We start from the raw sequence: 14,590 nt of genomic DNA, 5'->3' as shown, positions 1-14,590 counted from the left end.
AGGAGATAACTTCATTGAAACCTGCGGCTACAGTGACTTCTTCCCTTCCCTTCTAATACGTTTCCTCCCAAGCATCTAATAAATTTATAGCAGTAAACAGTAACTCATCAGTCAAACAGAACAAGAAGTAACATGAGCAGCTTCAAAAAGCAAGGAAGAAAAGGAGTACAAACAATGCAGGTCAGCCTAAATATTCAGGAGGACCTAGAGTCATCAGAAAAATGGTCATATAAAGAACTCAAGGAACACCTTAGACAGATGGAATGGAACCTTAAAGAGGATACAAGACAGCAAATTCAAGCAGCGAAAGAACACATTGAGAATGAATTACATAAACAGATAAAAGAAGAAGTTAAGCATCTTTATCAGGAGATAGAGATTATAAAAAATAATCAAACAATAATTCTAGAAATGAAGGAAACGATAAACCAAATTAAAAACTCAATTGAGAGTATCACTAACAGAGTGGAGCAAGTAGAAGCCAGAACGTCAGATAATGAAGACAAAATATATCATCTTGAAAACAGTCTAACCAACTCAAAAAGAGAAAAACATCCAAGAGTCATGGGATAACATAAAAAAACCAAACTTACGAGTCATCGGGATAGAAGAAGGTACAGAGATTCAAACCAAGGGAATGAGTAACCTGCTGAATGAAATAATTACAGGAAACTTTCCAGAAATAAAAAAGGAAACAGATATACAAATTGAAGATGCATACAGGACACCGAACACACAAAATCACAGTAGACCAACGCCAAGACACATTGTTATGAAGATATCCAATATACAGAACAAAGAGAAAATATTAAAAGCTACAAGAGAAAGGAGACAGATTACATTCAGGGGTAAACCAATAAGGTTAACAACGGATTTTTCATCACAGACACTGAAAGCAAGAAGGTCATGGAACAACGTATTTCAAACACTGAAAGATAATGGATGCCAACCAAGAATTCTGTATTCAGCAAAATTAAGCTTCAGGTATGACAACGAAATAAAAATCTTTCATGATAAACAAAAGTTAAAAGAATTTGCAGCCAGAAAACCAGCATTGCAAAGCATTTTGAGCAAAACACTACACGAGGAAGAAATGAAAAACAATAACCAAAACCATCAGTAGGAAGTGCCTCGGTAAAGACAGAGGGCGAGGGGAAAGATAATCATGGAGAAACAAACTAAATTTTTTTAAAAAAGGATAAATAATCAAACATGGATGGAAGTACAAACCATATATCAATAGTAACTCTGAATGTTAATGGGTTAAACTCTCCAATAAAGCGACATAGGCTGGTATCATGGATTAAAAAAACAAATCCAACAATATGCTGCCTCCAGGAGACACATCTGATTGGAAAAGACATACACAGGCTGAAGGTGAAAGGATGGGAAAAAATATACCATGCACACGGTCCTCGTAAGCAAGCAGGGGTGGCCATCTCATATCAAATAAAATCGACTTCAAGACTAAGTTAATCAAAAGGGATAAAGAAGGACATTATATACTGTTAAAAGGAACCATTCACCAACAAGACATAACAATTATCAATATTTATGCACCAAATAATGGTGTTGCGACATTCATAAAACAAATTCTCCTCAAGTTCAAGAATCAAATAGACCACAACACAATAATTATGGATGAATTCAACACACCTCTCTCACCATTGGACAGATCCTCCAAACAAAAGTTGAAAAAAGAAACTATAGAACTCAATATCACAATCAATAACCTAGACTTAACTGACATATATAGAATATATCAACCATCATCAAATGGATATACTTTTTTCTCAGCAGCACATGGATCCTTCTCAAAAATAGACCATATATTATGCCATAGGGCAACCCTCAGTAAATATAAAGGGGTGGAGATAATACCTTGCATTTTATCTGATCATAATGGAATGAAACTGGAAATCAATGATAAAAGAAGGAAGGAAAAATCCTACATCACATGGAAAATGAACAATATGTTACTGAATGATCAATGGGTTACAGAAGACATAAAGGAGAAAATCAAAAAATTCTTAGAGATAAAGGAAAATACAGACACAACATATCGGAATCTATGGGACACAATGAAAGCAGTTTTAAGAGGAAAATTCATCGCCTGGTGGTCATTCCTCAAAAAAAGAAAAAACCAACAAATAAATGAGCTCACACTCCAACTCAAAGCCCTAGAAAAGGAAGAGCAAAACAACAGCAAATGTAGCAGAAGGCAAGAAATAATTAAAATCAGAGCGGAAATCAATGAAATTGAAACAAAAGAAACTATTGAAAAAATTAACAAAACTAAAAGTTGGTTCTTCGAAAAAATAAATAAGATCAACAGACCTTTAGCCATGCTAACGAAGAGAAGAAGAGAGAGAACTCAAATTACTAACATACGGGATGAAAAAGGCAATATCACAACAGATGCTACAGAAATAAAGAAGACAATTAGAAATTATTTTGAAAACCTATATTCCAATAAAATAGAAGATAGTGAAGACATCGATAAATTTCTTAAGTCATACGATTTGCCCAGACTGAGTCAGGAGGATACACACAATTTGAACAGACCAATATCAATGGATGAAATTGAAGAAGCCATCAAAAGACTACCAACCAAGAAAAGCCCAGGACCGGATGGGTATACAGCGGAGTTTTACAAAACCTTTAAAGAAGAATTAATACCAATACTTTTCAAGTTATTTCAGGAAATAGAAAAAGAGGGAGCTCTTCCAAATTCATTCTATGAGGCCAACATCACCCTGATTCCGAAACCAGACAAAGACACCTCAAAGAAAGAAAACTACAGACCAATATTTCTAATGAACCTAGATGCAAAAATCCTCAATAAAATTCTGGCGAATTGAATACAAAAACACATCAAAAAAATTGTGCACCATGATCAAGTAGGATTCATCCCTGGGATGCAAGGATGGTTCAATATACGGAAATCAATAAATGTTATTCACCACATCAATAGACTTAAAGATAAGAACCGGGCTGGGGATGTGGCTCAAGCGGTAGTGCGCTCGCCTAGCATGCGTGTGGCCCGGGTTCGATCCTCAGCACCACATACCAACAAAGATGTTGTGTCCGCCGAGAACTAAAAAATAAATATTAAAAACTCACTCTCTCTCTCTCTCTCTCTCTCTCTCCCTTAAAAAAAAAAAAGAACCATATGATCATCTCGATAGATGCAGAGAAAGCATTCGACAAAGTACAGCATCCCTTTATGTTCAAAACATTAGAAAAACTAGGGATAACAGGAACTTACCTTGACATTGTAAAAGCTTCTATGCTAAGCCTCAGGCTAGCATCATTCTGAATGGAGAAAAATTGAAGGCATTCCCTCCAAAATCTGGAACAAGACAGGGATGCCCTCTATCACCACTTCTATTCAATATAGTTCTCGAAACACTGGCTAGAGCAATTAGACGAAAGAAATTAAAGGCATAAAAATAGGAAAAGAAGAACTTAAATTATCACTATTTGCGGATGACATGATTCTATACCTAGAAGACCCAAAAGGGTCTACAAAGAAACTACTAGAACTAATAAATGAATTCAGCAAAGTGTCAGGATATAAAATCAACATGCATAAATCAAAGGCATTTCTGTATATCAGCGACAAAACTTCTGAAACAGAAATGAGGAAAAACACTCCATTCACAATATCCTCAAAAAAAAAAAAAAAAAAATACTTGGGAATCAACCTAACAAAAGAGGTGAAAGATTTATACAATGAAAACTACAGAACCCTAAAGAGAGAAGTAGAAGATCTTAGAAGATGGAAAAATATACCCTGTTCATGGATAGGCAGAACTAACATTATTAAAATGGCGATATTACCAAAAGTTCTCTATAGGTTTAATGCAATGCCAATCAAAATCCCAACGGCATTTCTTGTAGAAATAGATAAAGCAATCATGAAATTCATATGGAAAAATAAAAGACCCAGAATAGCAAAAGCAATTCTAAGCAGGAAGTGTGAATCAGGCGGTATAGCGATACCAGATTTCAAACTATATTACAGAGCAATAGTGACAAAAACAGCATGGTACTGGTACCAAAACAGGCAGGTGGACCAATGGTATAGAATAGAGGACACAGAGACTAATCCACAAAGTTACAACTATCTTATATTTGATAAAGGGGCTAAAAGCATGCAATGGAGGAAGGATAGCACCTTCAACAAATGGTGTTGGGAAAACTGGAAATCCATATGCAACAAAATGAAACTGAATCCCTTTCTCTCGCCATGCACAAAAGTTAACTCAAAATGGATCAAGGAGCTTGATATCAAATCAGAGACTCTGCGTCTGATAGAAGAAAAAGTTGGCTCCGATCTACATATTGTGGGGTCGGGCTCCAAATTCCTTAATAGGACACCCATAGCACAAGAGTTAATAACAAGAATCAACAAATGGGACTTACTTAAACTAAAAAGTTTTTTCTCAGCAAGAGAAACAATAAGAGAGGTAAATAGGGAGCCTACATCCTGGGAACAAATTTTTACTCCTCACACTTCAGATAGAGTATACAAAGAACTCAAAAAATTAAGACAATAAGATAACAAATAACCCAATCAACAAATGGGCCAAGGACCTGAACAGACACTTCTCAGAGGAGGATATACAATCAATCAACAAGTACATGAAAAAATGCTCACCATCTCTAGCAGTCAGAGAAATGCAAATCAAAACCACCCTAAGATACCATCTCACTCCAGTAACATTGGCAGCCACTATGAAGTCAAACAACAACAAGTGCTGGCGAGGATGTGGAGAAAAGGGTACACTTGTACATTGCTGGTGGGACTGCAAATTGGTGCGGCCAATTTGGAAAGCAGTTTGGAGATTCCTGGGAAAGCTGGGAATGGAACCACCATTTGACCCTGCTATTGCCCTTCTCGGACTATTCCCTGAAGACCTTAAAAGAGCATGCTACAGGGATACTGCCACATCAATGTTCATAGCAGCACAATTCACAATAGCTAGACTGTGGAACCAACCCAGATGCCCTTCAATAGATGAATGGATTAAAAAAATGTGGCATCTATACACAATGGAGTACTATGCAGCAATAAAAAATGACAAAATCATAGAATTTGCAGGGAAATGGATGGCACTAGAGCAGATTATGCTTAGTGAAGCTAGCCAATCCCTAAAAAACAAATACCAAATGTCTTCTTTGATATAATGAGAGCAACTATGAACAGAGGAGGGAGGAAGAGCAGGAAGAAAAGATTAACATTAAACAGAGACATGAGATGGGAGGGAAAGGGAGAGAAAAGGGAAATTGCATGAAAATGAAGGGAGACCCTCATTGCTACACAAAATTACATATAAGAGGTTGTAAGGGGAATGGGAAAATAAACAAGGAGAGAAATGAATTACAGTAGATGGGGTAGAGAGAGAAGATGGGAGGGGAGGGGAGGGGGGATAGTAGGGGATAGGAAAGGTAGCAGAATACAACAACTACTAATAGGGCATTATGTAAAATTGTGGATGTGTAACTGACGTGATTCTGCAATCTGCATTTGGGGTAAAATTGGGGGTTCATAACCCACTTCAATCTAATGTATGAAATATGATATGTCAAGAGCTTTGTAATGTTGTGAACAACCAATTAAAAAAAAAAAGAAAAAGAAAAAAGATCCCAGTAGTGTGACAATGACACCTGGTAGCACTGAAACATAGAATGCTCTTAAAAACAAGGCCTAGGAGAGGTGAAGGGGAAAAGGCCTATTTGCATTATCATAAGGCAATTTCTCTGTATCAGTTTCCCCCATTTATAAAATGGGATTCCTACTAGTTATTGAACTGAGTTCATTATTTATGTAAAGCACTTAGTGCCTGGCATTCAACAAGGTATTATTATTTATTATCAACTTATTTTACAAGTGAGGACCCTGAAGCACTAAAATCAGTTAAATCATTCACAAAGATATTGCTTTGGTTTTTGCTGTTGTTGTCTGCAGGTGGGGCTGGGGAAGAAAGAAAAGGGAGTAGAGGGAAGAAAGGGAGACAGACAGACACATATAAACTAGGCTGAAATCCTGGGTCTCTTTTCCTAAGTTGCTAGTGTGATAAAAGACAAATGGAAGTGCTCAATAAATATTTCCTTCCTTCCTTCCTTCCTTCCTTTCCCAACACATTTGTATTTCTTCCTGTAGAGAAATAGGCCTGGTTTAGGGGTGAGGCTGTCGCTCAGTGGTAGCGTACTTGCCTGGCATGTGTGAGGCACTGGGTTCAATTCTCAGCACCACATGTAAATAAATTAAATAAAGGTCTATCAACAACTAAAATACATATATTTAAAAATTTCTTTAAAAAGAAAAAAAGAATAGACCTGGTTTACATTTATTCTCACCCCTAGATCACCTTTTTTTTTTTTTAAAGAGAGAGTGAGAGAGGGGAGAGAGAGAGAGAGAATTTTTAATATTTATTTCTTAGTTCTCGGCAGACACAACATCTTTGTTGGTATGTGGTGCTGAAGATCGAACCCGGGCTGCACGCATGCCAGGCGAGCGTGCTACCACTTGAGCCACATCCCCAGCCCCCTAGATCACCTTTTTTAAAACTTCCACTTACAAGTATTAATTTTAACTGTATTCTAATCAAGTAGTATTCACTAGGAAAGCACACCTTGGTCTCTTCCATGTCAACCGTTTTTGTGGAATCCCATCATTCAGAAAAGGCAATGCCAGAAACAAAGAGAATACTTAATATACTTTCTGAATGATTGCTAAAAAATTACTTTGATCTTAAATTTCCCTATATTGTATATGCATAACATGTCAAGAGAGGAAAACTTTTTTAAGAGACTGGGTTCCAAATCAATGATTAGGTTAGCAATCTTAAATTGATCATTTTGTCTCTTTAGGAAAAAAAGGTAAATAGGCTATGCTACTGGTAGACCCTATCTAACTTCAAAATTCTACAGCTTCTTGTACAAACTGGAAAACGGAAAATTCACAAGCAATTTCATGCCTCAACTATGTTTTCTTTGACAGAAACATCCCATTTCCCCTTGCTCTCTTAGAGAACTTATTCACCTTCCACTAAATACCACCCATTTCTTCCATAAAACCTTTCTACAACCTAAACAGAACAAAACTGCTCCCAACACTTTGGGCCCCCTGATTATATTACATCAATATAGGTGATGACTTTGATATCTACTGTCTCTGTAGTAACCACATCTTGCACAATGTCTGGCTTGCAGCAAATGCTGAGGATGTGTTTAAAGACATACAAAGTTAAGTTAAATTCCTGTGATGTTTTTGTATCCACCATCTGGGATTTTAGCTTAATTTGAAGATATACAGAGGCCAGTGTGCAGCAAAACCAAAGCTTTGCAGTGCACATACACATACGCAATGTAAACTTATCTTGAGCATTTGTACAAAAGCTACACAAAGGTATTAGTCTTGCAGATATCTGGGCACCCCTGAGAATTATTATCTTAAACTACCGTAACTCCCTACCTTAAAACCTCTTCACCCTGCTAAACTCTATTTCATAATCTTTATAATTTTCTTCCAACTATAATTACTATTGGTCACTTACCAGAATACAAGCTCCACTAAAACAGGAATTTTTGTCTGTCTTGTCACAATAACCAGTGTTGGCATCAGTACCTGACACAGTGAAAGCTTTTTTTTTTTTAATCAATAATTCTCTTATCTTACAGCCTTCAAGAGTCATGACTCATCTCCTCTATAACCCTATCTCTCACTGACCTATTTCCTCTGCTCTAGTCATTTATAGTAGCCTTCCCAATAAGCTTCTAAGAACTGAAGGAAATTTTTTTTAATATTTATTTTTTAGTTGTAGTTGGACACAATACCTTTATTTCACTTATTTATTTTTATGTGGTGCTGAGGATCAAACCCATGGTCTCACACGTGGGAAGCAAGTGCTCTATGGCTGAGCCCCAACCCCAGCCCCCCTGAAGGAAAAATTTTGTACTTAACTTTCTTTGCTATCTGTTGGTACAGAAATAATGTTCAGGAAACTATACCAAATAATAAACAAACAAACAAAACTTTGTTCTTTCACTTCCAATGAATTCACTTTGGATTTAAAACTACTGGTAGACAAAAGCAAAACTAAGAATAACAGATTATGTTGTTTTATTTTTTATTGTCAAGCACATGCGCTAAATACATTGAAATTACATTAGCTGCTACATGTGACCTGTCTGAAAATTTGTACCCCAAATAGAGCAAACCCTCTATGGTGTTATATATATATCAGTTATAGCAAGATTTTCTTTTTTTTTTTTAAAGACAGAGAGAATTTTTAATATCTATTTTTTAGTTTTCGGTGGACACAACATCTTTGTTTGTATGTGGTGCTGAGGCTGGAACCCTGGCGGCACGCATGCCAGGCAAGCGCGCCACCGCTTGAGCCACATCCCCAGCCCGCAAGATCTTCTTAAGTAGCTAATATCTTTCAGGAGAAATTAATGAACCCAACACGTTTCTGAATCTATTCAATACCAAGTCATGTATATAAGTACAACATTATTGTATTTATATTCAGAAAATAGCACCACAACCTTCTCCATTCCCCAGTTTCAGCCAAATATGGCTCTTGCCTGCTTGGACAAATTTAATCTATAAGTTCCCATAGGCAGCATACATGAACATTATCTACATTGCTACTTTGAATTCAGTTTTTAAATTTTTGAGAATAGAATATAGGCAATGTAAAATTACATTCAAGATGAGAATCTTCAAGCTGAGATGTCTGGATATACTGATTAGAATTAAAATACAAAACAAAGAATAAAAGTCATCCAGTACTCTGATCTAGCACTACCTCAATCTGACAAAATCAGAATCAACTTCTAGGATGAACCTCAGATCACTAGTTCAAATATATCAGGCAGAATAATGCAAAACATGCCCCTTGTGCCTACTGGAAATAAGAGTAAGTCTGCTGGGCACTTAGCTTTCTATGGTAGCTCATTTTTGCTTAAACACCCTAAAACAGAATTAATTTTCTAAATGTAATCATATAAAAATAAGGGTGAATTGGGGCTGGGGATGTGGCTCAAGCAGTAGCGCACTTGCCTGGCATGCGTGCGGCCTGGGTTCGATCCTCAGCACCATATACCAACAAAGATGTTGTGTTCGCCGATAACTAAAAATAAATATTAAAAAATTCTCTCTCTCTCTCTTAAAAAAGAAATGCTTTCAGTTTAAAAAAAAAAAGGGTGAATTAAGTACTTAGGATTCAGATACCAATGACTAAAAATTATGAGAAGTGAGGAAAAAAGAGTAACCTGAACAGAAAATATTCTTTAAAAGCTATTTTTGCCACAGCAGTAAAGGAGAGTATATGGTGGGTTTACAACTTCCAAGTTTTTTATTAGTTTTTTAAACACGTGGGTGAATCACAATAGTCTTCAAAGGAGTTATTCTTCAGGGTATAACCCTTGATTTTCGAGGACCTGAGGTTTGTCTGCTGCCTCCATAACCATATCTGACCATCCCATCTTTCTGCTTCTCCCTCCCCACCCCATCCCCCATCCTCGCCCAAAACTCGTCTGGAATAAAAGATAAGTGATACAGTGACCAGCACTAATGTAACGCTAAAACTGGCATTAACAAATGATGTGCAAAACAACACCCTATTGGACCTAATCAACCCAGGCAGGGCACACTCTCGAGGCCCTATTTGGTGGTGGCCTAAACGACAAAACCTGTACTCGTTAGGGAAGGAGGAGAGGTGCCTCAGGGAAACAAGGGGCTATTCCAGATGGCCTTCCCCACGTCCCCAAGCCGTCAGCAAGCAGCCTTGTTTCGGTGTTACCACCACAGGACTTGTCATCCCGACTTCCCACCCCTAAAATCTAAGAGAAAAGTTAAAAGGGTCCTGGTGAAGGGGAAAAGAACGATCCATCTTCTATGCTTGAGACCCAGAAAAGAGCCGTGGGCAGCAGAAACCGGGAGAAGCAACCCAGCATGCGTGGGACACCGGTCATGCGGGAAAGTAGGAGGCATCTAGGAAGAGCGTGCAAAGCAACCGAGGAATAACAGCAAAGGCAGAGATTGGGATGACAGGGAAATCCGGACGTAGACACTGGGGAAAGAGGCTCCTTAGGGCCAGAGGGCCCCGGCACGCCGGAGGCGGCGGAGTGGCGGCAGTCAGGCAGTCCGCGGAGCCCGGCTCGGCGGGAACGCCCGGGCCGGGCCGGTGCTGGGCCAGGCCGACCCAACCCGGCTGGGCCGAGCGCGGGTGGCGGCTGGGGGCCCGCGGCCCAGGTCGCGCCGGAACAAAGCGGGCGCACAGGGCCTGGCTACTTACAACAAGAAGCTCATGTTGGCCGCGGCGTGAGCTTCGGGCTCGGCGGTGGCGAGGCCTCGCGGCGGTGGCGGCCACAAAAAGGGAAAAAAGAAGAAAAGAAAAAGGCGAGAGGAAGACGAGGCGAGAAAGAGAAGGGGAGTGCCGGCAGTTCGGCGGTCGCAACTTGCTCAGCTTTGCTAGTTCCAATGGCAGGCAGAGGGGGCGGAAGTGGGAAGCGCACGGCTTGAATCACTTAATGGGAGGGGAAGAAAAGAGAGGCGGGGAAAGGGCCGCCAGCCGGCTCCTCGGAAAACCTTAGCAGAGCAGCTGCCCCAAGTCCTCCCCAGCCCCCCGCCGCCCCCACCTCGCGAGCTCTCGCGAGAGCGGCGGCGCTCACCTCCCCGCGGGAGCTGCGGCCCGCGGTCGCTCACCTTCTGGTCACCTTTACAACCCAGGCCACTTGCGGCCGCTGGGTTCTCCTGTCAGCTGGATTAAGGGTCGGGGCATAATGCTCGGGACCTCTCAGCTGCCCTTCAGCAGTCAGGGAGGAAGTGGGCTTCAACTCCAGGATGTCAGGGTCCTGTAGTGAGAGATGAGATTATCACCAGAGATTTTTCTTTGCAAAGTGAGTGCCCAACAAAAGACAAAAAGTAATGGAATTGCTTGAGCTGGTGTTTAAAAATAGGAGGAAGTTTCGCCAGGTTGGAATGGTTTGGGTGTGGTCCTGCCAAAATAGAAGAAAGGGACTAAGTGGATTTTCAAGGTATCTGTTTTGTTTTGTTTTTTAGATATTGATGGACTTTTATTTTATTCATTTATTTATATGCAGTGCTGAGAATTGAACCCAGTGCCTCACACTTGCTAGGCAAGTGCTCTACTACTGAGCTACAACCTATATGCATATGCAGTGCTGAGGATTAAACCCAGTGCCTCACACTTGCTAGGCAAGTGCTCTACTACTGAGCTACAACCCAGCCCCGGTGTCTGTTATTTTTATAGGCACATTTTAAAACCCTGAACCAGGAGGAAATTAGGGTAAGTCACTTACCAGGCAAGCTAGGCTGTCATGAGCAGCTGGGGAAACTGAGTTAGCCAAGGAGAGCTGAGGTCAGTCCATCTTTAACTCCAGCCTGGTAGCCTAGTCATCAGTGGCCACACTGATTAATGGAGCCCATTATAAGCAGTGATACACAAAACGTCCTAGAAGGTAGAAATGATTCAGTCCTACTTATAGAGGGACTTTCAGTCTCACATAATTAAGGGGCCCAGAACAAGGATTTATATTCTATTGGTATGATAAGTTATGTTATTTTATTAAACAAAAAAAATGTTGGAATCTACTCCTATTTCTGGAACAGTCTGCTATTCACTGGGATAATTCGAGAAGATTTATAGGCTCAAAATAAAACAGGAGGTCGAGCACGGTGGCACACACCTGTACTCCCAGCAGCTTTTAAATAAAATACAAAATAGATTCGGGGATGTGGCTCAGTGGTCAAGTGCTCCTGAGTTCAAACCCCAGTACACCCCCACCCCTCTCAAAAAATAGATGAAGCAAACGTCTGTTTCATATTTATTTCTTTTCCCAGAATAGAATTTAAATCCCATCAAGCCTCTAGATCCCATTTACCAATTTACAGGAAATACTGGGGACAAAGAATATAGTAAAGAACGTATTGCAATTATGCCTCTCGGATGCAGTCAGCAAAATCTAAACTGTAGGGATATTATACAGAACCTAATTCCTTCAACAAATAAATTGCAAAAAGAAAAATGGAGCTGAAGGAAAAACTGTTATTCAGCTTTCCATTACTTTGACAATAACTGATAATCAACTAAAAAAGAAGTAAGGATTATTTTGACTCAGGATTTCAGAGGTTTCAGTCCAAGGTCACTTGGCTGGAATGCCTTTGGGTCTGTGGCAAATAGTACATCATAGGAAGCATGTGATAGAGCACGATGCTTACCTCATGGCAGCCAGAAATCAAAGAGAGAAACTGGAGTCCTATCATACCCTTCAAGAGCATGCCCCTGAAGACCTAACTCCCTCCCACTGGGCCTCCTGAAGGTTCCACCACCTCCCAGTAACACCAAGCTGAGGGCCAAGCTTTTAACAAGTGGGCCTTTGGGAGATATTCCAGATCCAAACTATAGCAGAAACTTAGAGATCAAAAGAAATGTAAGGGAAAAAAAAATCAGCAAATTGATACATGTAGACTCATTTGCATCCTGATTCAAATAAGCAATGTGAAAAACAGCATTAACAAATGTTTGTTTGTCATTTATGAAACGTTTGAAATGTGGACACTGACTGGATATTTTTGTGGTAATGATGCTGTAGTTATGATTTTTGAGTCCTTGTCTTTTAGAAATATGTACTGAAATATTTACCGATGAAGTAAAATGGCAAGAATTTACTACAGAATAATATGAAATGGGAAAATGAGAATATAGATGAAATAAGATGGGTTGATAACTGTTGAAGGCAAATAATCAGTAATTGGCATCATTATGTGATGTTGTACACTTTTGTTTAGTTTTTAAATTTTCAAAAAGAAAAACAATAGGCTCTTTTCTGGGGGAAAAAAAGTTTGTTAATTATTGGAAATTTAAAATGTGTTGAAAATGAAGAAAAATTTTTATACACTAGACTTTCTTTGCTCTCACATTACCCAGCTTTTTTTCTGTTTATAGGTAAAGATAGTCATTCACCCATAGAACTAAAAGCAGCCAGGCCTGGTGGCACACACCTGAGGCAGGAGGATTGCAAGTTTAAGGCTAGCCTCTGCAACTTAGCAAAACCCTGTCTCAAAAAATATTTTTAAAAGTGGGCAGGGGCTGGATGCGGTGGCGCAGCGTGAGATCCCAGCAGCTCAGAAGGCTGAGGCAGGAGGAGGTTCAAAGCCAGCTTCAATAAAAATAAGGTGCTAAGCAACTCAGTGAGACTCTTCTCTAAATAAAATACAAAAGCGGGCTGGAGAAGTGGCTCAGTATTTGAGTGCCCCTAAGTTGAATCCCCAGTACCTCCCTTCCCTGCAAAAATGTGGGCAGGGTGGAGTCTAGGGATGTAGCTCAGAGGCAGAGTACCCATGGATAACCAAATAAATAAATAAATAAACCAAAAGCAAATACTATTAATGTCAGAGGGAAGAAATTCTCATTCCAATCCTGCAAATAAATCCACCTCAGAAGTTCTTGAGAAGCTGTTCTCTTCTGATTTGGAAATGTGATCTGACCCTGGTAGAACAGACACCTGAACAATAATACTGGAAAAGTTATACCTGGGTGGCAAATCCTGGGTAACCTGATGAAATGCATTATACTATATAGGAATGTTTTGATTGCATAATTTAGATTGATGTGGTAATTATTTCATCTGAGTTCATTACATAAGACTGTTTTTTCCAGCTACCATTTATGGACTATTTCTATGGGCCAATAACCTTTAGAACTTGTATATTTTGTTTCAATTTTTTATTTCTTATATTATCCTATGAGGTTGATATTAGGTGTTGTTTTGCCTGTTTTATAGATAAGGAAAGTGGTGCTGAGAGATTATATAACTTGTTCAAGATCAATAAAGTTACTAATAAGTACAATCTGAATTTAGTGAACACCATTTCCCTTCTGTCTCCCTATTATATATATATATATATATTTTTTTTTTAAGAGAGAGTGAGAGAGAGAATTTTTAATATTTATTTTTTAGTTCTCGGCGGACACAACATCTTTGTTGGTATGTGGTGCTGAGGATCGAACCAGGGCTGCACGCATGCGAGGCGAGCGCGCTACCGCTTGAGCCACATCCCCAGCCCTCCCTATTATATATTATAATGAATATATTTGAAATGATTTTTGGAATGCTACCCAATCTCACTTCATATAAATAAGAAATTCAACCTGATCCCTATCAATGCTGTTTAGATTTAATTCTTTATCTTGTTTCATCAAAGACAAACCAATGTCAATTAAAAATGCTTCTCAAACTGGGCACAGTGGTACATACCTGTAATCCTAGCTACTAGGGAGAATGAAGCAGGAGAATCACAAGTTTGAGGCCAACCTGAGCAACTTAAGCAAGACTCTGTCTCAAAATAAAATTTTAAAAAGGGCTGGGAATGTAGCTCTGTGCAGGGATTCTTGGGTTCAATTCTTAGGACAGGAGAAGGGGAGTATGCTTCTCAAGGATGGATTGATTTGTCTCAGAAAATAATGAAATCACAAAAGTTTGGTTCATGAAACTTGGTCTATCAGTGCATTTATTTGTCACTAAAACCCATAAACCATCAAAACAAAAA

The 14,590-nt window shown here is 39.2% G+C and overlaps 1 protein-coding gene across 3 annotated transcripts in view; it reads right to left on the bottom strand.

The window, feature by feature from the left end:
• The window catches only part of MOB1B (MOB kinase activator 1B), a 73,032-nt gene extending 62,119 nt beyond the window's left edge, over nucleotides 1-10,913 (bottom strand). The window contains exon 1 of one of the 3 annotated variants that reach the window (XM_081303963.1): nucleotides 10,314-10,913. Coding sequence is in view for 1 of the 3 variants with exons in the window: in XM_081303962.1 (XP_081160088.1) it covers nucleotides 10,314-10,327 (14 nt within the window). In the remaining 2 variants the exon portion in view is untranslated. The remainder of the gene's footprint in view (nucleotides 1-10,313) is intronic. The other 2 variants (XM_081303961.1, XM_081303962.1) reach the window with 2 other exon arrangements.
• Nucleotides 10,914-14,590: the final 3,677 nt, after the last annotated feature.

Source organism: Spermophilus citellus, assembly GCF_964194105.1.
Source record: "Spermophilus citellus genome assembly, chromosome: 8".
Classification (NCBI taxonomy): Eukaryota; Metazoa; Chordata; class Mammalia; order Rodentia; family Sciuridae; genus Spermophilus; species Spermophilus citellus.
The sequence above is the reverse complement of the archived record's forward strand: the minus strand, read 5'-3'. Positions and strand labels throughout refer to the sequence as shown.